At 43.5% G+C, this 25,835-nt stretch overlaps 1 protein-coding gene across 1 annotated transcript in view; it reads left to right on the forward strand.

Moving 5' to 3' along the window:
• The window catches only part of PFAS (phosphoribosylformylglycinamidine synthase), a 371,702-nt gene that overhangs the window by 319,768 nt on the left and 26,099 nt on the right, over positions 1–25,835 (forward strand). The window contains exons 22-28 of the mRNA XM_086931905.1: positions 4,000–4,119; positions 19,211–19,356; positions 20,821–21,031; positions 21,505–21,596; positions 22,202–22,316; positions 24,468–24,626; positions 25,130–25,282. Coding sequence (XP_086788031.1) covers positions 4,000–4,119; positions 19,211–19,356; positions 20,821–21,031; positions 21,505–21,596; positions 22,202–22,316; positions 24,468–24,626; positions 25,130–25,282 — 996 coding nt within the window. The remainder of the gene's footprint in view (positions 1–3,999; positions 4,120–19,210; positions 19,357–20,820; positions 21,032–21,504; positions 21,597–22,201; positions 22,317–24,467; positions 24,627–25,129; positions 25,283–25,835) is intronic.

Below are 25,835 nucleotides of genomic sequence, written 5' to 3' on the forward strand. Positions count from 1 at the left end.
GGTGGCTCACGGACCGCAATTGGGTCAGCAGCACATCCCTCTCCCTTCCCCAACCGGAGCACGTAGTTGTGACGGACGCGTCCCTCCAGGGCTGGGGAGGCCACATGGGAGAGGCGGAGATCAGAGGCCTCTGGTCTCCGGCGGAGTCCCGGCTCCATATCAACCTTTTGGAGCTGCGGACGATTCGTCTAGCACTGAAGGCATTCCTCCCCTCTGTCCGAGGGAGTGTAGTGCAGGTGTTCACGGACAACACCACCGCCATGTGGTACTGCAACAAGCCCTGGTGGTTCAACACCTGGCAGGTTCTCTGAACGCCAGGGCGGATGAACTGCATGATGGATCACGAATGGCGTCTAAACTCTGACGTGGCGCAAGGTCTCTTTCTGCAGTGGGGAGAGCCTTGGTTAGATATATTCGCCACCGAAGAGAACCTGCAATGTCATCAGTTCTGCGCGTTGGAATTTCCAAGGCAGCACTCGCTCGGAGACGCTTTTCGTCGCGAGTGGAGTTGCGGACTGTTGTACCCCTTTTCGCCTATACCACTTCTGCCCAGAGTGTTGAAGATCAAACGTGACCGGGCCCAAGTCATCCTTGGGGCTCCGGACTGGGCACGAAGGTACTGGTATCTCGAGCTACTCGGTATGTCAGTCGATCCCCCGGTTTGTCTGCCTCTTCAGGAGGACCTACTGTCGCAGCAGCAGGGGACGGTCCTCCACCCGATCCTGTCCAGTCTCAACCTCCATGCTTGGAGATTGAGCGGCGACAGTTGAGGCCATTTGACTTGCCTCCTGAAGTCTGTAATGTTATTCTGGCAGCCAGGCGTCCCTCCACAAAGTCGGTATACGCCTGCAGGTGGAACAAATTTGTGGCATGGTGCACAGCAAAGGCTGTGGATCCTCTCTCTGCCCCTCTTTCTGAGGTTCTTCTCTTCCTTCTTTCTCTTGCCCAGCAGGGCTTAGCTCTGGGCACTATCAAGGGCTACCTTTCTGCCCTTTCAGCCTTTCTAAAGCTGCCTGATCAACCATCTTTGCTCAAGTCTCCTATTGTAACTCGTTTTACTGAAAGGCATCACGCACATGTTTCCCCCTGTTACGTTTGTGATGCCTCAGTGGGACTTGAACCTTGGTCTTACCTACCTGATGTGCGCTCTCTTTGAGCCTCTTCACAACTGTCCTCTCCGCCTTCTTACTCTGAAGACTGCTTTCCTGGTTGCCATCACCTCTGTCAGGAGAGTGAGTGAGCTCCAGGCTCTTTCATCCAAACCCCCTTTCCTTTCTGTCCATCCGGACAAGGTTATGTTGCAGATTAGACCTTCTTTCCTGCCCAAGGTTGTCACAGCCTTCCACATTGGGCAGTCCATCACCTTGCCCACCTTCTTTCTGCCTCTGCATCCCTCTAAAGAGGAAGAGCGGCTCCACCGTCTGGACCCAAAACGTGCGCTCTCTTTCTATTTGGATCGCACACGTCAGTTCCGGGTGGATGACCAACTCTTTGTTGGTTACGTGGGTGCACAAGCGGACCATCTCTCGGTGGGTCGTCTTGTGTATCAAGGCTTGTTCCTCCTTGGCGACGAAGGAACCTCCTGTTGGGCTGAGGGCCCAGTCCATTCGGGCCACGGCGGCTACCACTGCTCTGGGCCGGGGAGTCCCCTTGCAGGACATCTGTCAGGCAACTACGTGGGCATCACCGCACACGTTTGCAAGGCACTACTGCCTGGACAGCCGAGTCCGGAGGCATTGCTTCTTCGGCCGTTCCGTCCTCCAGGACTTTCTGGTGTGATCATTGGTTCGCAGACCCACCACCGGGGTTGGTATTGTTGGGGTATCTATTCTAAGGTAAGGAATCTAATACTAACCTGTTTCTTTCAGATGAACAAGTTACTTACCTTCGGTAACGATATATCTGTAAAACAGTAGTTAGTATTAGATTCCTTACCGCCCCACCCATCCTCCCCGTTCTGCGAACCGATATCTAGGGTTGAGGTCATCCCCTTTCAGGGCCCTAGTTTCAATGGCACCAGTGTTGGTTTTTAACATGGCCTTGCGTTTCTGGCGCGGAGAAAACTGTGTCTAAGAACTGACATCAGAGCGCGGAGGCGGCGTCTAAGTACTCAGACGACGTCATCACGCCGACGATGGAAGCGGAGCCGCGGACGACGCCTACCGACGCGCAAGGGTACTGCTACGCAAAAATTTCCGGATCCAGTCTGACGCCTGGGGATATTCTAAGGTAAGGAATCTAATACTTGTTTCTTACAGATATATCGTTACCGAAGGTAAGTAACTTGTTCATTAGATTATTATGATCTTTTTAAGCACACAGACAAGTAGCACTATCCCACCTGGCTGTAGAAATATGGTTTAGGAATCTGCCGAAGAACTCTATTTACCTGGCCACCCACATAGCTGGAACATATGACTGAAAACTTGGTTATGCTCCACACTTTCTATCTGGATGTGGTTGACTCGGTATATTGTTGATTGGGATTCCTTTAGATAACCTCTTTCCTTAAACACACTAAAAACACATATCTTCTGAAGTGATAAGCTTTTGGTTGCACTGTCTGCCTCTTCGTCACATGTGTTTTTACACATATCTTCTGAAGTGATAAGCTTTTGGTTGCACTGTCTGCCTCTTCGTCACATGTGTTTTTACACATATCTTCTGAAGTGATAAGCTTTTGGTTGCACTGTCTGCCTCTTCGTCACATGTGTTTTTTTTTATTTAGAGAGTTTTGTAGCACTCTCATTACATTGCCTTCATGTGCTTTTCTAGAGCTCCCACCAGGTAGCCTGGGAGACATGGTCTACATGAGAAGAATTCCTAGATGAATTCACCTAATTACCAGTTTAAAGGGTATGTCTAGTGCTACTCTTGCCTTTACCATGTCTTTCCATGTCAGGATGTGCAAGTATTGTTAATCAAAAGCACATTTGGTCATAGCTTCATTATGAAAACGAGCATTTGCAATGCAGTAGGTCTTGCATTTACAAGACTTTGACCTATTGGCACTGTAAATGTCAATAGCTTAAAATCTTGCAAATGTGAGACCTATTGAATTGCAAATATTTGTTTCCATCGCCCCATGCTGCGATTGCACTTAATAGAGGCCACGCCCATTTCTTTAGATAAGCCATGTAAAAAGAAAGGGGCGTGGCCTCTTAAGTGGAAGCAAGGACAAAGACACAAGCCAGTGAAAAATATGGGCGAGGCTTCAAGTTCATACTCTAATACAGCACGCCTCGCAGAGCAGTGCATGCGCTGCCCAGGATCAACCTAAACAGAGTGATATTTGCTGTAAGCAGGCATTGGTACCTCTCTGGTTCTATTAACAAGGAGTGTGCATGATCTCACCTTGCATCACTGATTCAATATAGACATTGTATGGGGCAGTGTGCCTCTGATTGCTTTAACACCACAATGTCCTTCAATAAAGGTGCAATTATGTATTTAAAGGTGTGCTCTGTGTAACCTGCCCGGGATGTTTGCACTTGCCTGAAGGTGAAAAGTTTGGTATATTTTAGGTATTTGGCACGATAGTGGTCACCCATGGTGTATTGCTTCTGCTGGCATAATATTGTCAAGTCTTTAAATATTATTTCCATTATTGGCATGGTGGTGCCCAGCACTGCTGTCATGCTTGCACTGGCATATTATTGTTTTTTTTTTGGAATTCCTTTATTACATTATCGCTACAGCTGTGTGAGGCCTCTGCTTGGAAGATTGCTGTAACAGGTAATCATCTATACACTCAACCATTCATCCAGCCATCCATTTGCTCTTATTCTGTTATTGATTCATGCACCCATTCACCCTTTGTACATGCCCTCAATCGCTCACTCATGCATCCATGCACTCTATTATAATATAGTAACTTGTTCTTACATTCAACTAAAAGACACATCCATACTATCAATACAAAATAACTTTTTAATCGATGAAGAGACCCTTTGACTTATAGAAGAGCCCTTTGCTGTAACTGCATTTCATGTCTTCCAGATTCTTTGGTGAGTGCTGGCCATGACGTCAGTGATGGGGGGCTCATTACCTGCCTGCTGGAGATGGCATTTGCAGGAAACTGTGGAATGGAAGTGGACCTTTCTGTGCCTAGAGCCAGTGGTGAGTATGAAGTGTGACTTGTGAAGGGAGGGATCTATGAAACATACTTAATCACCAGAAACACATGGGGAGAGGATTTGCCTCCGAGTAAGGTCTTTCAATTACTGAACTTATATGTGCAAGTGACTGTGTTCTTATTTCACTGCAGAAGTAGACTGGCCAATAGGGAAATAGGGGATACAAACAGTTCCTGGCAGGAACTGTATGGACTCCCCTATTTCTGTTTTCTGAGAAACAAGTAAGGCAACCATGCCAGAAGTGACTAACTCTTCCCATTTGAAAGGCCTCATCTATTATGGAAGTTTTCAGGATTTAAAGTGGCTCAGTTTGCTACTGTTTCCCTGCAGAAGCAAGTTAAAGTGTGCAGAAATATATTAGCATACAGATTTTGTATGATCTTCGAAATGTTTTTTTTTAATTCAGTGCAGGCTGTTACTACTTTTGCGCTACAAAATGTACACCAATGTACAAAATTGGATTAATTATTGTGGGAGTTGATTTCTCAACTAAGGAAATAATTGCAACCCTTAACAAGGTGAACCTGAAAAGGCCCTATATTAATTAACCTGAGCTCAATCCCTTGGTAGCTATGGCACAGAGCAGGCACTTTTAACTTGGGGCAATGTGTAAAGTAATTCTGTAGTACTAAAACTGTAATAAAGTCCAAATGCAAATCAATAAAAATCCCAAACTGAATTAGAAAAATAGATAAAGATGTATTAAATAAAATGATACTAAAATGACAAATCCAATAAGGGGAACTGGAGATATGAATTTTGGAGGTTTTTAGTAAAAATAGTGCCAAGAAGCACAAAGGTTAGATTGGGACCAAAGGCTTGATTTGAGGCAGACTGCGATGGGGTGTGGGAGATACACCAACCAGGTTTATCCTGGTCAACAATTTTACCTTCTAACTTTATTTTTTAAGTCCCAGTCAATCACAAGAGTACAAGGCACTATGACTTCAGGGGAGACACAGGTCTAGTTGCCACTGCTTAGTTGGGCATTTACATGAAAAGGCGTATTGCAGCTTATTGTCTTCCTATAGCCAAAGAGGAGGTCAGCAGACTGACCCTTGGAGTCCACATCTTTGTCCTGTGTACAAGAGTGAGCAGGTGCAGTTCTCCAGAGTTCCTCTCAGGTCAGACAGCATATCCAATCTTCTGATCAACTGCAATCTAGAAGGTGTTCTGAAGTGAGTATCTGGTGATGCCACATTTCTTCTTGGCAACAGCTAGTGAGTGGACATGACTTCTGTCATGTCTTTATTCAATCGGGTAATGGTTTGAATGCCTTGACCTATCTAATTTTTCAGGAGCTGCTGTGTGCTTTACTGCAAACAGGCCCAAAATGCAGTATGTCAGAGCAAATCTGAGACGGTGAAGGTGTTGTCTACACTTAACTTGGGCGCTGGGGCCGTTTGTGAGGAATTGTACTGTGGTAATCCTAGTGTCCTCCCAGATTTAACACTAAAATCCAGTTTGAGGCAGGCACTGTACCCAAAACAAAAGCAGAGACCGAAAGCTGGTAGGGCAACTGCAGGGCCCTTCATAAACTGTAAAGTAATACACAAGAGTTGTCATGGCTCCTTATTCAGGTTTACCCCAAATGTTACATGTGGCCAAAAGACGTGTCAAGCAGGCTTAAACACTATGCTGTCAAAAAAACTGCCCATACTCTGCATAGTCTGTTGAACTGAGAGGAATCATCTCTGCTGATTATGGTCAGCCTATTGTTTGCTCCTGGCAAGCATTTCAAACCTTTTTTACTAACCGTGGGCAAAGCACTACGCTACGCTCACGTAGTTTGCAAAGTTTCCGGTACTTCGCACTACGCGAATTGCACGTAGCAGAGTGGAAAATTCATAGCGTAGCGCAGTGGTCATTTTTTGCTTGCTCGCGGTCCTCAACGTCAAGTTGGCGACCGCGAGCAAGCAAAATGAGAAACTACCAGTCCGCGTTAAGAAAGCTGCCGCTCGAGTAAAAATCTACTTGAGCTGCAGAAAACTACAGCTTGCACTGTGCAAGATGCAGTTTTCAATAATTGCACAGTGCCGGATGCTTGTCCGCACTGTGCATTAATTGAAAACTGCATCTTGCATAGTGCGAACAGGCTACTACGCAGTTCGCTTAGTGCTACGCGTAGCTCGGTTAGTGTGAAGTGCACTTCGCATAGCTAGGCGTAGCGCTACTTCGCGCACTACGCCCAGGGTTATTTTTTACATCTATTCGAGGCTAATCACTGGCTGAGAGAAACTGGAGTACCAATGCAAATTAGTCTACTGACAGTTCAGGCAGGTGAAGGGTAACTTTCTAAAATTTGCTTTTCCTTACCATTTATTAAACATCCAACTTTTTTAAATTTGATTTGTGCTTAGTATTAAAACAGTTGGGAAATTATTTTTCTAGCTGGCTGCTTTCCCGAGTTAGCAGTATTAGTATTTTAATCTGTACTCTGGTTTTCTACATAGGACAGCTAGACTTCCCACCGTGGAAATTGCTTTTTGGTTCTTGTCACTGTAGGTAGATGGTAATATTAATTTTTCTACATGTCCCGGTTTTAAATGTCATGCACTCTACCTTGTGGGCTGCATACAAGACGTAGGGGGGATTTACATATTTTAGAGTGGAAGGTTGTCCTTGCTAAAAGATTATTTTAACCAGTGATACTGCAGGTTAAACAGCAGCAGTCCGGCTAAACAGGGTAAGCCTGATTCCATGTTTGCGCTGCCACTGTAGTGGATGGTAGAATAGGCCTTGTAATCCACAAGTAGCACTTGAATGTCCAAGACCTGGATGCACTTTGTACCGTATACAATGTATTTATAGGCAGGTTAAAGGTTCCAATTAATACGAAAATGTAACCATATTTAAGGGGAGCACAGGCACTTCACTACTGTTTAACAGGGGTAAAGTGTGCAGAGTTCTAAAACCAGTAAAAATATAGGGCCCATCAAATCCCGAACAATGTGAGGTGGCCACGCAAAAAAGGCAATTTCCTACAATCTGTATTATATAAATGCACTACTCGATATGTATCCATAAGGTTTGAAACCAGCGAAATATTCATTTTTAAATGAACTTATATTTAACATATGTCATGTTGAATTGTGTGCAGTGACTGCACCTTATGATAAATGTCTTCTTGTACAGGGCTAACTCATTTATTATCACCCATTTTAAAAGCAGGATGCTTGTTTATTTATTTGTGAAATTGTGCATAGCTCAAGTTGCAGAACACTTTACACAAGAACTGCTTCTTGTCAGCAACAAATGATAACAGTTAAACAGAAATTCAGTGTCTCTCCTGGTAATAAATATTGCCTCTGAAAATCTAGCATTAAGTATTAGCAGTGATATACAGGACTGAATATATTTATTTGGTGATGGCATGGGTCTTCTTTCTTGAAGGAGTCATAAGACAGCATTGTCTTAATGGCTGATGGAATAGAGTTCCAGACCCTAGACTATTTTCAAATAAAGTTGCTTTAAGGTGTTTGTTTTCTTAAATCCCAATGTTTTGAGGAGCTGAAGGCTCCTTATGTTGTCCTGTGCTTGTTTACGTCTTTTGAGAGCCAGTTGGCTTATCTTTTGACTTTCTGTCTTTTAAATGTCTGAGGGGCCAGTGTGCCCCTAAACTCTATTACTGTTATGAGATTGGTGATTCAATCTTTTGAATATATGTTTTCAAACAGTGTGGTGTAGCACTGGTGTTACCTATGAAGCATGCAATGGAAAATCCATATTTCTTAAGTTTCTCACTTAGTGTCTGTGTGTTTTGTGATGTCTAGTAGGGATCACTTTACACGAGAGAGAAATACCAGAGGAAGTAGTCTGACTAGTCAGCCTGGGTTGCAGTCTTAATTTAATTGTACCTTTCTCACAATGAGAAGGTAGAGAGTGCCTTCTTTGTTGTGGGTGCAATTTGAGCATAGTTGATTGAGATGATTGCTAGAAATGAAGATAGCAGTAATATTGATAATTCCTTTCCATTAACCCAGTGTAGGTTTAATTATCAAATGAATGTCATTCAACTTGAAGGATTCAGTGATCTGTTACACCACTTGTTCCACAACAATCTTATTTATAAATCATTGCAAAGATCTTACTGATGATTCCATGCAACCTCTGTATGACACGGATGTGAAGATGTGGGCGTCCACTTAGTATACCTGATAGACCAAATACAAATAAGGATTAAATCTGTCTCAGAATCTTTAAATCCCATGTGCTTCCTTGGATGGTATTATCTCTTTCAGTCTGGGGTTTTCAACGTACCACGTGAGGTTGTTTTATGTACAGAGAATTTAAATGGAAATAGTTTACTTTATCATGATTCTGTAAATCTGCCTTGGCTCTTGCCCTCCTAGACCTATGCAGAAATAGTCTAAAGGGCAAGTTTAAGGAAGACACTCTGCCATTGTGAGTAGCAATGTCTCACCCATTTTGTTTACTTTTTGAATCACAGATTTTTGTCCTTATCAAGGCTCAAAGTAATATATCCTTGGGATCTTTATTGCTTTAAGTTAGTGTGTGCAGATAAATGTAATTTGAGGCTGCTTAAAATATGTTGAGGCTAACAGTCCTGAATGTGTTTATAATACCTTGTGTAGGAAAACAGGCTTTATGCAATTTTCCCCCCACTTTTTGCCCCCATTTGGACTGCAAGATGCTTTTTATGACTCTGAAATTGCACTCGAGCTGGCTATCCAGGCCTGAGTGCTAGTTCTCTCTCCCTAAAAATGATGTAAGTAAATTGGTAAACCCCAATCGACAAAACCTTTATCTCCCTTTTAAGTCTCTGGTAGGTGCTAATAAAAGTACCTGGGCATTGGAGTTAAAGGGGTCACCAGGACTTGAAGCACTGTTTGTGCTACCCTGAGTGAACCAAGTGAAAAAATTACAGAATGCCTGCCATTACAGAGTGCATGAATTGCTGCTCCAAATCAGCATTTTCCCCACCATGATTGTTGTGATAAAGTGCCTCTTTTGACATGGTTTCCCCCCACTTTTTGACAGGTATTGATGTGGTTTTGATTGTAGTGCTCAGGGTCCCTGCCAACCAGGTCCCCTGTGCCAGTGCTTCTTCCCTAAAAACTATTCCGCAATTGCACCTTCAGGCCCCCTGTTAGTCCCTATTAAATGGTCCCTGGGTACCTAGGGTATTAAGACTGAAGAGTCCCCTAGGGACCCCTTTTCTAGGCCAAGCAGACTGCCACTGCAGCGTGCTTGGCCTGGTGTAGACAAAACGACAGTCGCCATCGCACACTTTCTGTGTTCCATATCAACTAGCATTGCCTAAGGTATAGGTAAGTCACCCTTCTAGTAGGCCTCACTGCCCTAAGGCAGGGTGCACTTTCCCACAGCTGAGGGCATATCTACATGAGCAGAATTACCTCTAAAATATCTAATTTTCCATTCTTAGACCTTGCAAGTGCCAGTGAAGGCATAGAGTACTGTTGTGCTGTCTTTCGTGAATTATAGCCCAACAGCTGAGCAGATGGACAGCATGTTAAGTTAAAAAAAATAGGGTGACATTTCTTTAAATAACTGCATGTGTCAATATACATTGTGGTATAATGCTAATATTTACCAGTGGATGTACTGTTATGTAAGGCTTAGCAGCTTAAATAGCTAAAACACAACAGACCTCAAAGTATGAGTGCGCGTCTATCAGATAAATATGGAAATGGACACAAAATAAATATGGATCAATACAGACAAAATGGCCAAAGAATCAATATGGATTAAGACGGAAATGCTGAAAAAAATAATTACCATAAAACCTCGGAGCCCTTATTATGATTAAAATATATATATATTTGTTGGCTAACATGTATATAGGTCACTGCATAGTTTATATTTATTTAAGTAGTTTGTACAGCGCGCAGCTACCCCCGGAGGGGTGTCCCGGCGCTAGAAACGGAACCTCAGAGAAGGAGGAGTGGAGCAAGCTTATTACAAGATAGGGATCATAATTTGGAGAACAGCCAGGTTTTTAGTTTAGCACGGAAGATGGATTCAGATGGACAGAATCTGAGGTCGAGGGGGAGGCAGTTCCAAAGTTTGGCAGTGATTACGCTGAACCCTCTGCCGCCCATTCTGGAACGTCGAAAGCGGGGAGCAGTCAGGAGGCGCAGGTTGTTGGATCTTAGAGATCTGACAGATTGAGAGATGGACACTCGCTTTTTCAAGTAGCTAGGTCCAAGGCCGTTGATAGCTCGAAAGGCGAGGGTGAGGATCTTGAACTGGATGCGGCTTGCGATGGGGAGCCAGTGGAGCTCTTTGCGATAGGCGGCAACCGACTGACGGTAGGGAATATTTCCTATCAGTCTGGCAGCCGCATTCTGAACGATCTGAAGTCGATCGATCAGGTATTGCGGGGCACCGGCGTATAAACTGTTGGCGTAGTCCAGGTGAGAGGTGATGAGGGCCTGGGTAACAGTTCGGCGGGCATCCAAGGGAAGGTACGGAAGGATCTTCTTGATCATGCGCAGCTTCGCGAAGCAGGCAGAGGTGACCTTGTTAATTTGTGCTTTGCACGAGAGTGAGTCATCGAACTGATAGCCCAGGTTACGTGCTGATTGGACAGGAGTGGGTGCAGGGTCAAGTGCAGTGGGCCACCATAGACTGGGGGAAATCGGAGTTTTCTGGTTAAAAAACAAGACTTCTGTCTTGTCAGCATTCAGTCTAAGATGATTGTTGGTCATCCAATCACAGATGTTGTTCAGACATTGGCGGAAGTTGGCAAAGGTGGAGTCTGAGTGGTCTCTAAAGGAGAATATCAGCTGAGTATCATCAGCGTAAGAGACCACTCTGACTCCACAAGACTCCACCACTGAGGCCAAGGGTGCGAGATAGACGTTAAAAAACAGAGGGCTGAGGGCAGAGCCCTGCGGAACACCACACAGCAGGGGTTTACCCTCTGACTTGAAAGGCCTGAGCACCACCTTCTGAGTTCTGCCAGTGAGGAAGGATTTGATCCAGGCGAGAGCGGAGCCACCGATTCTGACTTGCTTTAGACGGTTTAGTAGGATTTTGTGAGAAACCATATCAAAAGCAGCGGATAGGTCGAGGAGGACCAGCATGGCCTCCTCGCCCCTATCCACGCCTTCACGGATAGTCTCAGCCACTTCCAGGAGAGCAGTCTCAGTGCTGAAGCCTGCTCTGAAACCGGATTGGGAGTCGTGCAGCAGGGAGTTATCTTCCAAATACTCCGTAAGTTGTAGCTGCACGGCCTTTTCCAAGATTTTTGCGGGTTTGGGGAGGAGGGAGATGGGACGATAATTGGAGAATTTAGTGGGATCGGCGTCGGGTTTTTTCAGAATGGGGACCAGCAGAGCTTCCTTCCACGTCGTTGGGAAGATGCCATGATGGAGGGAGGCATTCCAGATGGAAAGAAAAGAGTTGACCAATGAGGGAGCTAGGTCACCCATGGTCTTAGCGGGAATTGGGTCAGAGGGGGAGCCGGATCTGCATTGGGTGAATAGCCTGAGAGCGGTCTCGAGGGACAACTCGTTGTAGGACTGCAAGGCAGCGGATTCCGGGGCCATCACATGGGGGATCGGGGGGGTACCTCAGTAGGGAATGAGGTACATATTTTTTCTATTTTTTCAAGGAAATAGTCCGAAAGTCCATCGCATAAAACCTGGCTGGAGGTGTTCTGCGAGGCCCTGGCGGGGGGGTTAACAAATTCCTTGACAATATTAAAGAGAGTTTTAGAGGAGTTCTTGGCGTTGGAGATTTGTAATGCGAAGTAGTCTCTCATGGTGGCTTTTTTTAGTTTCAGAAATTTTTTCAGAGCGATTTTGTAGATGGTTTTGGATTCAGGGTCGTAGTTCTGCCGCCACTTGCGTTCAAGTAGTTTGCATCGGCTTTTTTCCTCACGAAGGGTAGTAGAGAACCAAGGGGCAGAGGGGCGGGTTCTGGCAGAGGAGATGGGTTTGAGGGGGGCGATGGAGTCAATGGCAAGGAGCAATGCCGAATTGAGTCTAGAAACGTTTCCATCAATGTCACTGGATAGAGGGTCTGGTTGGAAGTTGAATAAGGGGTCTAGGGTAGCACAAGTGACTTTGTGCCATTTTCTTCCCAGCTCTTTCCTGAGTGTAGTGAGGGCGGGTCTCGAACTTAGCTGAAGGTTAAAAGGGATAAGATGGTGATCAGACCAGGTGAGAGGGAGGGAAGGAGGACAGTGATATTGGAGAAATTAGCAAAGATTAGATCAAGGGTGTGCCCAGCTGTGTGTGTAGGGCCCTTGACTAGCTGAAGTAAGTTCAGGCTCTGCATAGTTTCTAGCAGGTTGTTAGCTTTAGAGCAGAGAGAATTGTCCACGTGGAGGTTGAAATCTCCTAGCACCAAAAAATGTTGGTGTTTGAGGGAGAGATCCGCCAGTAGGTGGGTAAGTGCCGTTAAAGAAAGAGTTGAGGCAGTGGGAGGGTTGTAGACTAATGTGCCCGCCAATACTACAGCCGCGGTGTCAGCGATAGTGAAGTGCAGAGCTTCAATCATCCCGATGTTCGTTAATTTGGTGATGGACAAGTTGAGGTGGGATTTTAGGATGATGGCAAGACCGCCACCAGATTTGCCGCCCTCACGATTGATGCCCTTTAAGAGGTAACCCGGAGGGGTAGCAAGCTGGATATCGGGGGCAGAGGTATCTGTGAGCCAAGACTCGGTGAGGAACAGGATATCCCAGGCGTCGGAGATAATTGACGTCCATATCTCGTTAGCGTGGCGGGGCAAAGAACGGCAGTTAAGCAACCCTGCTTTCAACGTCAGGGGCTGGGACAGGTGTTTCGGCAGGCTGAGGCAGGGAGGGGGGCGAAGGCTCCAAGGCGGGAGCGTAAAATTGCATTGAAGGCAGTTGAAAGAGGCATCCTCCAAGTGATCAGGGGTACAGCAAGTGGTGGAAGGGCAGGTGGTGGGCTTTAGGCCGTAAAGCTGGGATCTGGTCCAGCACGTGCGACCAGTGACTGCCGGACAGGCAGGGGGACTGGCCCTGGGCACGGGCCAGGCGCGGACGGGCGCAGACGGGCTTGCCTTAGGCGCGCAAACGGCGCTCCCGCTGCGCTCGTCCGCTGCACTTGCGTGGGAAGCACATTTAGGGAGAGAGGTGGTGGGCGTGGCCTAACTGGTGGGCGTGGCCTCGCGTTGAGCAGCGATGGCGGCCGTGACAATCTTGCCCCCAGAGCAGCGCTAGTTCCGATGTTTGTGGGGAGCCTGGTAGGCGTTTTGCACAGAGAGGAGCTCTGAATAAAAGGTAGAGTTGTGAAAATAAGTAAAACACAAATTAAACAATCTATTTGAATATACAAGTGTGGGTCTCTAGGTTATTTTATTTTATCTATCACAGTAGGTGATGACATAAGTTATTTGATATACGCTTATGGGTCTCATTTTATTTTATCTATCAAAATGTGTACATATGATCATAACAATTGTATCTATAAATGCTTCACTATGGAAATATAGGGAACATATAAAATAACAAGCACTGGCGTTGCCAATAGGTCTCGTAGTAGGAAAGTTGGAGCTATTACAATTGCAAATAACAATGCCTTTTATTTTTGTTTTCATTTTAAAAACATAAAGGGCTTTGTCATTTACAAAACCAATAGCTCCAACTTTCCTACTGCGAGACCTATTGGCAACGCCAGTGCTTGTTTCTACTTGTTACTCAGTTTTGCATTTGAAAGCGTTGATAATGCTATGCATTTTAATGTAACTCAAGCTGTCAGCCGCAGAAGAATAAAACCATAGGTGACATTGAAACTAATGACCTATAGGATGCACACAGCTGTTGAAACACAAAGCAAAGGGGATATGGCCTAGCAGCTAGAGCTGTTGGCATTGGAATTAGGCAACCAGCTTTAAATCCTGGCATGGGCTCAACATCCTGCCGTTCTGGACAAATCACTTTATCTCCCAAGCCCTAAAGAAATGTGTTTCCTAGTCTGGTTTTCGTGCCATAGGTCAAAACAAGTTTGTGTTATATAAAACTGCAACAACAAAAAATGCATTACTCACTGAGGCATTTATTAGATTTTAGTTTTAGGTGGCATTGCTTTCATATGTCCACTAATTAAAACATCTACTGTCTGTATACAATATTTCCATGTTAGGCTGAGGGATCTCAGCCGAAAACCTGTCTGTGCTACTGTGTACTCTTTAATTTAATTCGCATTAAATGCATTTACATTTTGTGTTTCAGTGCTGTAGTGCCCGTTTTCCTCTTTTTTAAATGGAAGCTGCAATAAATTCTTGATACAAGTGCTCGTTTTGGTGACCTTTTCTTGCAGCTTTCAGTTTTTAGGGAGCATGCATTAGTGTGCCACACCTGAGCACTATTCTTTGGTGATTTTGCCACCATTTTACACCTTTCCTCCAAATGTCATCCTAGATGCTTGGTTAGTGGAGCTTTTTGATCAAGAAATAAACTATTTATTCTTGGCACCAGCTACACTCATTGGGCACCTTCAAGCTTTATAATGATCTCAGGACCCGCCTGACAGACATCTCTAAAGACTAGCCACTTTTATTCTTGCAAGTAGTTGCAACGTTTGTATTTTTCCATCACACTATTCCACGTTTTTCATTTACGTTTTTCTCTTTTACTTGTAAAGGGGCCATTATTAGTCCCAAACTATAGAAAAGTTAGAACGAAGTGTCACTTTTGGAACATAAGTGAACCACACCACCACACAGCATCAGCAAGCGTGCACACACAAAGTGGAAACTGATTAACAGAGATCTCCTTCCCAAAATGTCAAATTGACAACGCATTTCGTTTCACGCAGTATGCTGCTCTGTGAGCAAGGACACGCTGTACTCTGCAAATTGTACGAGCGGATACATTTGTAGGGCTGAGTGTATGTTTCTTTGACAGGGCGGGACTGACATGTGCCAGTTTGCTGAGGGCCAAGGGGGACAGTGGGAAAGTGGGCAATTTTATTTATGAAGCTTGCAGGCGCATTCATTTCGCCGTCACTCAAATTCCGCGGGCGGAAAGCTGAAGTGGAGCAACTCCTCAGAAATGACATACCAGGGTGCAAATGGCAAGGTGTTTTTCGCGTCTCCTCTTTGACTGTCATCGAGCGGCAGATGTTGCTGAAATGACATAGCACGTCTTTTCAAGGTCAGAGAAGCTCTGCCGGGGTAGTCCAGACTCGCTGTGTCATCTTTGCAGAGGCGGTTAGGTGGCATGATTTGCACAGATGCAGTGAGTCTGTCTAAGGGCTGTACCCATCAACTATTACACAAGTGACATAAAACAATAACGATAACTTGTTTGCATCTAACACAATAGTTTAAAAGTTTATTGTTTTGAAACGACATCACCATAAATGATACCATAAAATATATATTTCTCGTGGCAAAATTGCAAAAACGTTTTACTTTTTCAAAAAGTCTAACACAATTAATTAAAATATTCGAAATCGTAAAAATAAATGCAGTTCAGGTTATGAAGTATTATACATCAGGGAAAGCATATAACACTTTACCCGCAATTCTGCTGTTTCTCGGCGCTGTAAAAAATAAATGTTACTATTACCCAAATTAATGGGACTCAAATAACAGATGAATGAATCAGCCTGCAGATTTCAAAGGACATTATTGTAGGCGATGTGGGTAAAACAGACTAACAAGGCACGAGTAGTTTTGCTGGTGAAAGGAGATGCGTGGAGGGAAGCCGGATGGGGGCGGGAGAGCCTGGTGGGGGTCGGGAATGCAAATGGCAAGGTGTTTTTTGCGTCTCCTCTTTGACTGGCATCGAGCGGCAGATGTTGCTGAAATGACATAGCACGTCTTTTCGAGGTCAGAGAAGCTCTGCCGGGGTAGGCCAGACTCGCTGTGGCATCTTTGCAGAGGCGGTTAGGTGGCATGATTTGCACAGATGCAGTGAGTCTGTCTAAGGGCTGTACCCATCAACTATTACACAAGTGACATAAAACAATAACGATAACTTGTTTGCATCTAACACAATAGTTTAAAAGTGTATTGTTTTGAAACGACATCACAAAAACGTTTTACTTTTACAAAAAGTCTAACACAATTAAAATATTCGAAATCGTAAAAATAAATGCAGTTCAGGTAAAGAAGTATTATACATCAGGGAAAGCATATAACACTTTACCCGCAATTCTGCTGTTTCTCAGCGCTGTACATAATAAATGTTACTATTACCCAAATTAATGAGACTCAAATAACAGATAAATGAATCAGCCTGCAGATTTCAAAGGACATTATTGTAGGCGATGTGGGTAAAACCCAGACTAACGAGGCACGAGTAGTTTTGCTGAGCAGTATAGAGTGCAGGCATGGTGAAAGGAGATGGGTGGAGGATGGGGGCGGGCTTGGGAAACTGAAACTACGGCCGGCCTGCGGCCGGCCATGGATAATTAGGGGAGGAGAAGCCCTTTGATGTGCTGGGCTGGCCTGAATGCGCGTGCTTGTTTGCTCACGTGATTCACGTGAACTTCATGAAAACCGCGGGGCTGAAAGCCCTTGGTTTGACGATAATTTTGGCCACTTGAATTCTCGTTCCCTCAATGCGCTTGCGCGCATTGTAGGTCACGAGACCTAAAAAGAAATGTATATTAGCAAATAAAAAGAAAAAAATAATACATAAGGAATTAGCTTTACTTATAGCAACACTTGAAAGTCGGATTGTCTGTTTATCCATACATGGACATATGAAACTTTATACAATACAACTTTATATCTCTTTAATATTTTCCAAATACATGTATACATTTCTATATAATTATGTATCTCTACACTTGTTACTCTACTTCTACTGTAGAAAAAGTAAATCCAATAAATGGGAACATAAAAAAAACCACTTAAACTCTCTCTAATTTACTACCCTCTCATTTGATGCATCTTTCATTACATCCTCATCCACCACTCTCTGACTTATCCCAAACCTTATTCTACTACTATAATCTCCCAAATAACCCTTTATAGACTCTTCCCTCTTCTAGCTCTCCTTGCCTAACCACAATCCTAATTTTACTACTATTCTTCCCTCATGTATCCCTCCTTTAATTTATCCCAAACCTAAATGATCTCTCTAGTCCCTTTTTCGACTGTTCCCTCCTCTATCCCTCATTTGATTAATCTCAAACCTTATCTTACTACTATGATCTCCCAATTAAACTTCATAGACTCTTCCTTCCTCTATCCCTCCATTCATTCCAACTAACAAACTCACATGTCCACTGCTCAAATTAAGAGCTTTGATTTCCCTTTACTAATCTATCACTAATCCACCTAATCCACGGGTAGTAAGCGATATATAAATATAATTAAAATTACTTGTTCACCCACAGTCCGGTTCTTCTGGCCCTTCTGCTGATCCCCTAGAAAAAGCACTCATGATGGGTAAAGGAAACATCAATCTATCATTAAAGTCTTCATGGAAGGTCTTAAACGGGTAACTCCTCCCAATTACTTCCTGGGGCTTCAGTATTGTCCTTGTTGACCTTATGGAGGCAACCTTTAAGCAACTCAGTTCACATCCACTGCAGTTCCTCTTGTAGAAGGCATTCTTCTCTGGAACGTTAGTAAACTTCAAGATTAGTCATTAGAGGAACAACTTATGTAGGTACATAATGACAGTTTTTCTGACAAAATACAGTTTTACAGCCAAAATCACAAACCGAAAAGGCACTGATGGGCTGAGGCCTTCTTGTATTATGTCTCCCACAGCTTGTCCACTAGAAAAAACAAATCAGTATCTTTTATTTTTTTTGCATATTACGTGAATTCAGCTTTATCACCAAACCAAACGTGCACTCCCTGATGTATGTAGGACGCATTTCAATTGCGAAAAGCAGCCACGAATGCATATTTGGATACAATCCCACTTGCAGACATTCGTAAGATATTTGTAAGGCAGCCTATAGTGCTTTAGATTTACATTCTCCTTAACCACCTTCCTGGAAGCGAGCACAATACAAAATATATGAACACCATCAGAATGTATGCTCACTTTAGTACGCATACATTTATTTTCTAGTCAACCGACCTGGGGGCCGATTATGATGATGTGTGGAAACGTTCTGCCCGACTCCGTCTCTAAATTGGATCCGACCGACTTGCGGTCGGCGGTTCCGCCCAACCAATTACGATGCGAGTGAACACTGTTAGGTCGGAGTCCCATTGACTCCTATGGGAGCCTGTGTTCTGCCCGACAACACAGGCTCCTATGGGGAAATGGGGTGTTTGAGGAAAACCCTGCACCCTGTCGGGTGCACCCCAAGGTGCCTGCTGCACAGTGCAGAGTGTTACAGGGGGGTCCTTTAGGTACCCCCTCGGTCCCTAACCAGAGGCCGCAGGTTGGAGGGGGTCCTGCTAAGAGCCCGCAAAGCCACTTTCCAACAGCCTTTTTTTTGTCTGACCGGCCAACTCAGAAAGACTGTTGGAAACAGACATCGTAATCGCTCGGTCGGAAACGCTGTTCATAGAGCTGTACAATCTGGTTCCGGCCAACACAAATTCTCCGACTGCCTTTTGGAACCGATTCGGAAAGACCATGCAGTTTGCAATCCGACCGCGAACATTGTAATTGGTTGGGCGGATTGGAAACCGACCAAGTGGGACGGAAGCATTCAGACATGGTAGAGGAGATTCCAACTCTCAGGAGGAGGCTTTCTGCCAGACATCGTAGTCAGCCCTTAGTGTTTTGCAGCTCCACACATACTTACCCTAGAGGAAAACACAATATGAAGTGGAGTATGTGTCCTTGTGTGTTGTGGGTTTCAGGGAAGGGAACACGAATCCCCTTGAAACTGAAACTCCTTCAAGAACAAACAACTTTGAATGTTCGAAGTCCAACACTAGGTAAAAGTAGTGTGCACATCATGTGAATCTACACCGCTACATGCTACAAACCGTTTGTTACAGTTAACTGATACTTTCCTTGCAAAATTCACTGCTGTTGATTTATTGTAACCTAACCCACCAAAAAATCAAGCCAAATAAATAGACCAGACAACAATCTTTTTTCATGATAGTGAATTAACGCACAAGAACATCTGCTTTAAAATGTACACACGTTCTCTGGTATGATGAATACTTTCTATCTGCAGCTCTTGAGATACTGTTTGCAGAGGAACTGGGCTTGGTGTTGGAGGTCCAGGAATCTGCTGTGGACACAGTGGCTCAGAAGTACAGAGCGGCAGGAGTGCAGTGCATAAAGATTGGCTGTACTTCAGGACAGGGGCCACAGTCTTTGGTAAGTTAGTAGAGTTGGATTAATATAGAATGGTTACCACTGCTATCAGGTGAGCAGAACCTGCTTTGTTTTACTGTTGCTCATAGGCAGAGTGGCCATACATCGCCCCTCCTTGTTCTCCCAGTGTGCCTATGGGGCCTGAAGCCTTCTCTAGGCTGTTGCATAATACAAACTGACATTCTTGAAAAAAGGAAATACATTATATATGTTGGGACATGTGTGATTATGCACATTTATTAGTAATAGTGCATCCCGATAGACAGTTAATTGGGCAATTCCTTAACACAGTACTGTAGTGTATTGTCTCCAAGCACATACTTTGGGCATAGTAGCTGCAACTCTGTCATACAGTCATTGCCCCTTCTTTAGCAAGAATCCCCGACTAAGTGAAGGTGAGCTTGTATGAGTGGAATTAGTCTCTGCTCACTCTGAAATAATCCACATTAGAGATGTGATCTGGTGATTATGGCAATAGCATTCGGACGTGCCATTGGCCATATTAAATAAATAAAAAAGTTTCTGGGCATGTCCTTTTCTCTCTGTGCCTCAAATTATGAATGTGCAATGTACAAATATAAAAAGATCAGTACCCATGTACCCAATTTGCTGGCTCCCTTAGGTATTGGTTGCTGTAGTCTAGACTCAAGCACACCTTGTACTGTTTTGTGTTTTTGGGTCTCTTCAAGGTGTATTTATCCATTGCCCATGAACGTAGCCCTACTCCAGAAGGTGGACTAAGGGGCAGATTGCCTTCAACTGGCAGTGAGAGAACCTTTTGATGGCAGAGAAAGGGAGTGACAGCCAGCATAGAGTACCACAAGAAATGTCTAGCGACTTTGGTGGTGTGCGCATGATAGTCAGTGAAAGATGTATCAGCAGGGCAGTTGGGGGGCAGAGCCCCACAGAATAGGGACTATATATTAATGATGCATCCCATCTTCAAGGTATGGTAGTGAGGGATAGATTCTTGTACAACGAGAATGACGGGAGTGGGTCGAACTCTGCATCATTGATTGACGCTGAGAGGGGACATACCTTCTCTGTTGGGGGACCTTTATCCATAAAGGAGCACAGCCGCACAGAATGTGACTTGGTTAAGAGTAGTATAATATCGGACAGGGAGACAAAAAGAGGATATAATGAGTATTTGGTGGAGCAAAGGAGAAAGCAGGAAGGGATATTACTGAACAGTCAAATGATGTTTGGTATTGCACAAACCTTTGTTCAGCCACTGTTGGCCTTTGTACAACTGCATGCATGCATGGGCCAGGTTTAGAGTCCACAGGATCTAGAAATGAAGATGGCTACAGTGTCCGCAACTAAGCATGCTTGCTGTGCACGAGGAAATAGAATGCATTCAAGGGCATTTGAATAATAGCACAGTTTCTCTTTCGTCTATATTATTTTGTCCATAAGCAATAATATTTTCCTTGTAATTCCTTCCTTCTCTTGGATTTTGTCCAGGTTAAAGTTTGTGTAAATGGTGAGAATGTGCTCTGCGAGGAGATGGCTTACCTCAGAGGGCTGTGGGAGTCCACCAGCTTTCAGTTGGAGAGGCTGCAGGCAAATCCAGTCTGTGTATCGCAGGAAGAGGCTGGCCTTAGCACACGCAGCGGATCCAGCTTCAAGCTCTCCTTCGACCCTTCAGAACAGTCTCCAATTCTTCAGGAAATAGGTAATTATGTCCTTTGCACTACACTTCTCGCAGAGCTCTGGAATGGTGGATGTTATAGTAATTTACAGAGGTTTCAAGTCTCTAGGCGTTGATCAAAGAGTGTTAGAGCTGTGGCAACAGTACTCTAAGTTCTATATTTGTTAACTGTTTAAAGGATTCTGTTCCCTCTTCATTTTACATTACGCTTTTGGCCTTAGACATCATCTTCTGCTGCAATATTCAGATAGTCCTCTTGTGGGATTTAGGAAATGTTCTTTATGCTAAAGGTCATCTTTGGCTTTATAGAGAATCGTTATGCAATTAGCAGTGTAGTGATTACATTGTTGTATGTTCTGCAGTTACATCTGCTAGCACCAAAGTTCGCTGTGGTTGATGGCACACGTAGAAAGCAAAATATGCATTCACAGCTGGGTGCATAGGCTTTAACAGTGCATAAGCTGTGTACATCGTAACCAAGTTTTGTTCACTAACAGGTGTGTCTCCACCTCGAGTTGCCGTCCTGCGGGAGGAGGGGAGTAATGGGGATCGTGAGATGGTGGCTGCCCTACTGATGGCTGGCTTTCAGGTGAGATCAGGGCACTTTGATTCTCTGTTCCAATATATAGAAATTGGGCATCAATGTTACTCTCCACAGCTGAGCCTCCTATGCCATTCTGGTACCTGTAGATTACACTCATTCATGGAAAGCAACATTCCTGGTACTGCTACCAAGAGCCTATGTATTTGCCTGTTCTTGTTGTCTTATGTGCAGCATTTCTTGTTTTATCACTTGGTTTGAGAATCAGAGCCCCGGCAGTGCACCTTCCTCCAGAACTGTATTTTTTTCTTTCTTCTGCTTTCCCTATCTTGAGAGAGTTTTGGCAAATCACAATCTGATTATGTAATGGGTTGTGTAACAATATCAAGGAGCCCCTTCGGTACTATCACAAAACCTGCACGGGGAGATGGGGGGTAAACTTAAGAAATGACCACCTTGTGATACCCGTCTGTCGAAAAGCTGTCTCTGCTTCCCTCCAGTGCCAGGCAGTTATGGAAAGGGAGCCGGTTCTTCCATATCGGTTATCTTTAAACTGTGCTCAGAGGAGATACAAATGTCTTCCCTCTTTGTCACTTGTTCGTGTCCTAGCATAAGCCAATCCTGTACTTCATGTTGCCGTTCCCTCTTCTCAGGTGTGGGATGTGACCATGCAGGACCTCTGCTCTGGTGCAATTACCCTGGAGTCCTTTAGAGGTTTAGTTTTTGTTGGAGGATTCAGCTATGCAGACGTGTTGGGATCTGCTAAAGGTGAGTTTTATATAAACAATACATTTGTGTAGTATACTAGAATTGAATCTCGTTTAGCAGTCATCCTAGTACCATCCAAAGAATAGAACGTGTAGTAAAGCCAGTTGAATAAATTATTTAAATGAGTAGGTACTACAATTGCCTTTTACTGTGAGCTCAAACATATATATAAATATGTATTTTAAATTAAAATGGGTATTGATGATTGCTATCCTAAATGCTGATAAAAAGTCTATTTGTCAAATTTTATTGACATACCGTACTAATTTACTGACCTACCGTACTAATTTACTGACATACAATACTGATTCATAGACATACCGTACTGATTCATAGACATACGTTACTGATTCATAGGTATACCGTACAGATTCATTCCTGTCACCCTTATGTTATATTTTGATTTTTTTGTACCCAGTTTTGTGGTATTTATGTTGGCATGTAGGTCTGTATTAATTTTTTTCTCATCTTATTCTTATATTTCCATATTCATTTTGTAGTTAGTGACCAAACTAAATTACATCCATTGTACTTCAACATGTATTATTGTGATAAATGCACATTCTCACTTCAATGCCTGTAATGATGTTTGTGCACTAAATGGCAATAGGTGATGAAGAATTATCAGTCCTGCGAAAATATCAGCCCTGTAGTATTATCACAATTACTCCTGCAACTATTTGGCCCATCATAAATTCTTGCCTTTTTTCATTTTCCTTAATCTCTCAAAAAAACATAGCTAAAGGAGATGGTTATGAGCAATTAATATCAGGAAGAGACCCTCAAAACATGCCTTATATTCTATATTCTGTTTTTCAAAATGCAAAGTAAATTGGGAAACTGGCTGATTTATATCTGTAGGTATATGTCTAATTTCATCAAAACTAGGAGTTTTCTATTTAGTCCTGAATAGGTGCAGTAAGCGGAAATGGGCACATTTCAGGGGGAATGTGATGTCCATACATATGCATGTTCTGAAGTTTCACGGTATTATATTTTTAGTTGGGGTACTTTATTCTTGAAAAATAAATATAGCTATTTTTTCATTTCAACAGCGCGTTCTGCCATTAGTATGGCATTCTTGCTATAACAAGGAAAGGCCGTTTTGCTTCCTGATTTCAACAATTTTGGCATCCCACACTTTGAGTTGTAATTTCAATCATGTAGTATTTGTTCTATTATTGTTCGTAACAGGAGTGTTTTAATAATTGATGGGAAATTAAGAAGGACACAGTGAGAGGGATGTGTAACCCCCTTGATCACTTTCAGATGGGTGGTGTTTCCTCCTATGATCATTGAGAATAATAGTCTTGCTCGGTGCTTAATTTGAGCCTGTGGTTTACGGTGCTCGGCATCTGCACTTAATTGTCAAAATATATGCTTATGACAGCTGCCACATGGTGACGCTGTTTGTATAATTTAGGGATGATCAGAACAGCAATTGTTTATTAATTCAGTATACATTAAAAACAAATAATACCTGCGCCCAAGCCTTTTTTATAGCTTTTGGGAACTGCAATAATCCGAAGTATCACACTTGTAGCAGTGCTGGTTAGTAGTTGTGTAGGAACTGTCATTGGCAATGCTGGAAGTGACAATGAGTGGTGCAAGCTGCGGAGGGCTCCGGATGGAGGCACTGGTACTTATTGTTTTTACAAATTCAGCACTGCTCTTCCTTCATTTCTTCACCATCACATATGAAGTGTGCATTCATATAAAGTTGCGCTTATGATGCACGACTCTCTAATAGATAAAAATGCTTGCAAAGAAAATCTTGTCAGGATTCTGGGGTTTCTGTTGATAGTTATCATAATCTTCTGTAAATCCCTCCTAAACACCACCTACTGGTTATTTTCACATGCAGAATACTGATCTCAATACAGCAACAGGTGATGGAAACATGCACATGTGTGAGAATCCACATACGTTGCCAAGCTGAAAAAGGAATGTTACTAAAAAGTAAATTTTTACCTCAATCCTAATGTTTGACTCCTTTGAAGGGCACCCCCTTTCAACACGTTATGTACTCTTGTGCATATGTCGTCGACATACAGTGATAACATTTAACTTCTGTACATTTTAGTACCATATATGTCAGTTTGGGTGCTGCTCTGGTAAAGAGATAAATCCTTGTTCCTCATTCTTTCCTAGGGTGGGCGGCTTCCGTGATTTACAATGCCACTGCCCGTGCTCAGTTTGAAGCTTTCCAAAGGCGCAGAGACACCTTCAGTCTTGGAGTTTGTAATGGCTGCCAGCTGATGGCCCTCCTGGGTTGGGTAGCACCCGATGCACAGAAGAATGAACAGAAAGGTGAGTTCAGAAGCACTTATGCCATCGAATGTATTGTATGTACGTGCATCAAGTGGTACTGCTAATTACTTCATAGAAGATGTTTTGAGGGGCACATCTGCCCTGTAGTAGTCATTCCAAAAATCCAAGTGTAGACTCATGCATTGGTCCACAGATTTGTTTTTGAAGTGTTGCTTTGTTGCAGAATATTAGGTCTTTCTGATTAATTTGCTTTTGGATCTCAGTGAGAAGATGAACAGCCTATCACAATGTGAACCACGCCTGATAGTTTCAGTTCTGTTCGTAATTGTGTACTTTGTAGTTCAGGAGAACATATCAAGGCTGGCTGATGGTGAAGCTCAGGTTATTGTCGATTTAGTTAAGAACTATGTAAATGTCTGAATTTATACTTGGACAAATGGGCTTCCATAAGAGTGTTACTACTCAAGTCCAGAGCTAGACAGGTGGTTGACGGTCCAAAATGCAACACACTTTTTATTCAGCACCATTTTCTTTGCTCACAGATGTAGACATCAGTCAAGGCGTCCTGCTGAGCCACAACCAGTCTGGGCGATTTGAATCACGTTTTGTTAGCGTGGCTATTCAGGAGAGCCCTTCCATTATGCTGCAAGGGATGGCTGGCTCTGTCCTTGGAGTATGGGTTGCACATGGAGAAGGTATGTGAATATTTCGTTTTTGATCTGGGCATGCAATATTGTGAGTTTCACTTTATACCTAATATGAAGGTGAGTTACTAGTGGTAGACAAGTTCTTCTTAGTATTGTGAATTTGTTCGTAATTGATCTGTACCCTTAAAACATTATCCGTGCAGGAGGAATCCGAAAAGGCGAAGGTTATGAGACATAAGTAATTCCTGTCTTGATTACCTATTTATGCTTCTCTTTTTGGTGTTCATTTATTTATAGTAATTACTTGTTCCTGCCCAAGAAGGCATCAGGACACTGCTATGTAAAATAAATATAATAAATAATACAAATGATGATAATTAGAGAAGTGCTCTATTCAAGTGACTTTGGTCACACCATCTGGAACTCATAATTGACCATGTTCGAACTACGACTAGGAGATTTTGTTTGTGTGGCTGCATTCGGAGTGAAGTGATGTTTTTTACACTGGCTGGAAACCCCTAGGATAGACCTGCTCTAAGCTTGTTGGTCTCCACCTTCTGCAAACTTGAGCACTGGCCTGCTAAAAAGATTGCCAAGTATG

This window comes from Lissotriton vulgaris, chromosome 7, assembly GCF_964263255.1.
Source record: "Lissotriton vulgaris chromosome 7, aLisVul1.2, whole genome shotgun sequence".
In the NCBI taxonomy this organism is placed as follows: domain Eukaryota; kingdom Metazoa; phylum Chordata; class Amphibia; order Caudata; family Salamandridae; genus Lissotriton; species Lissotriton vulgaris.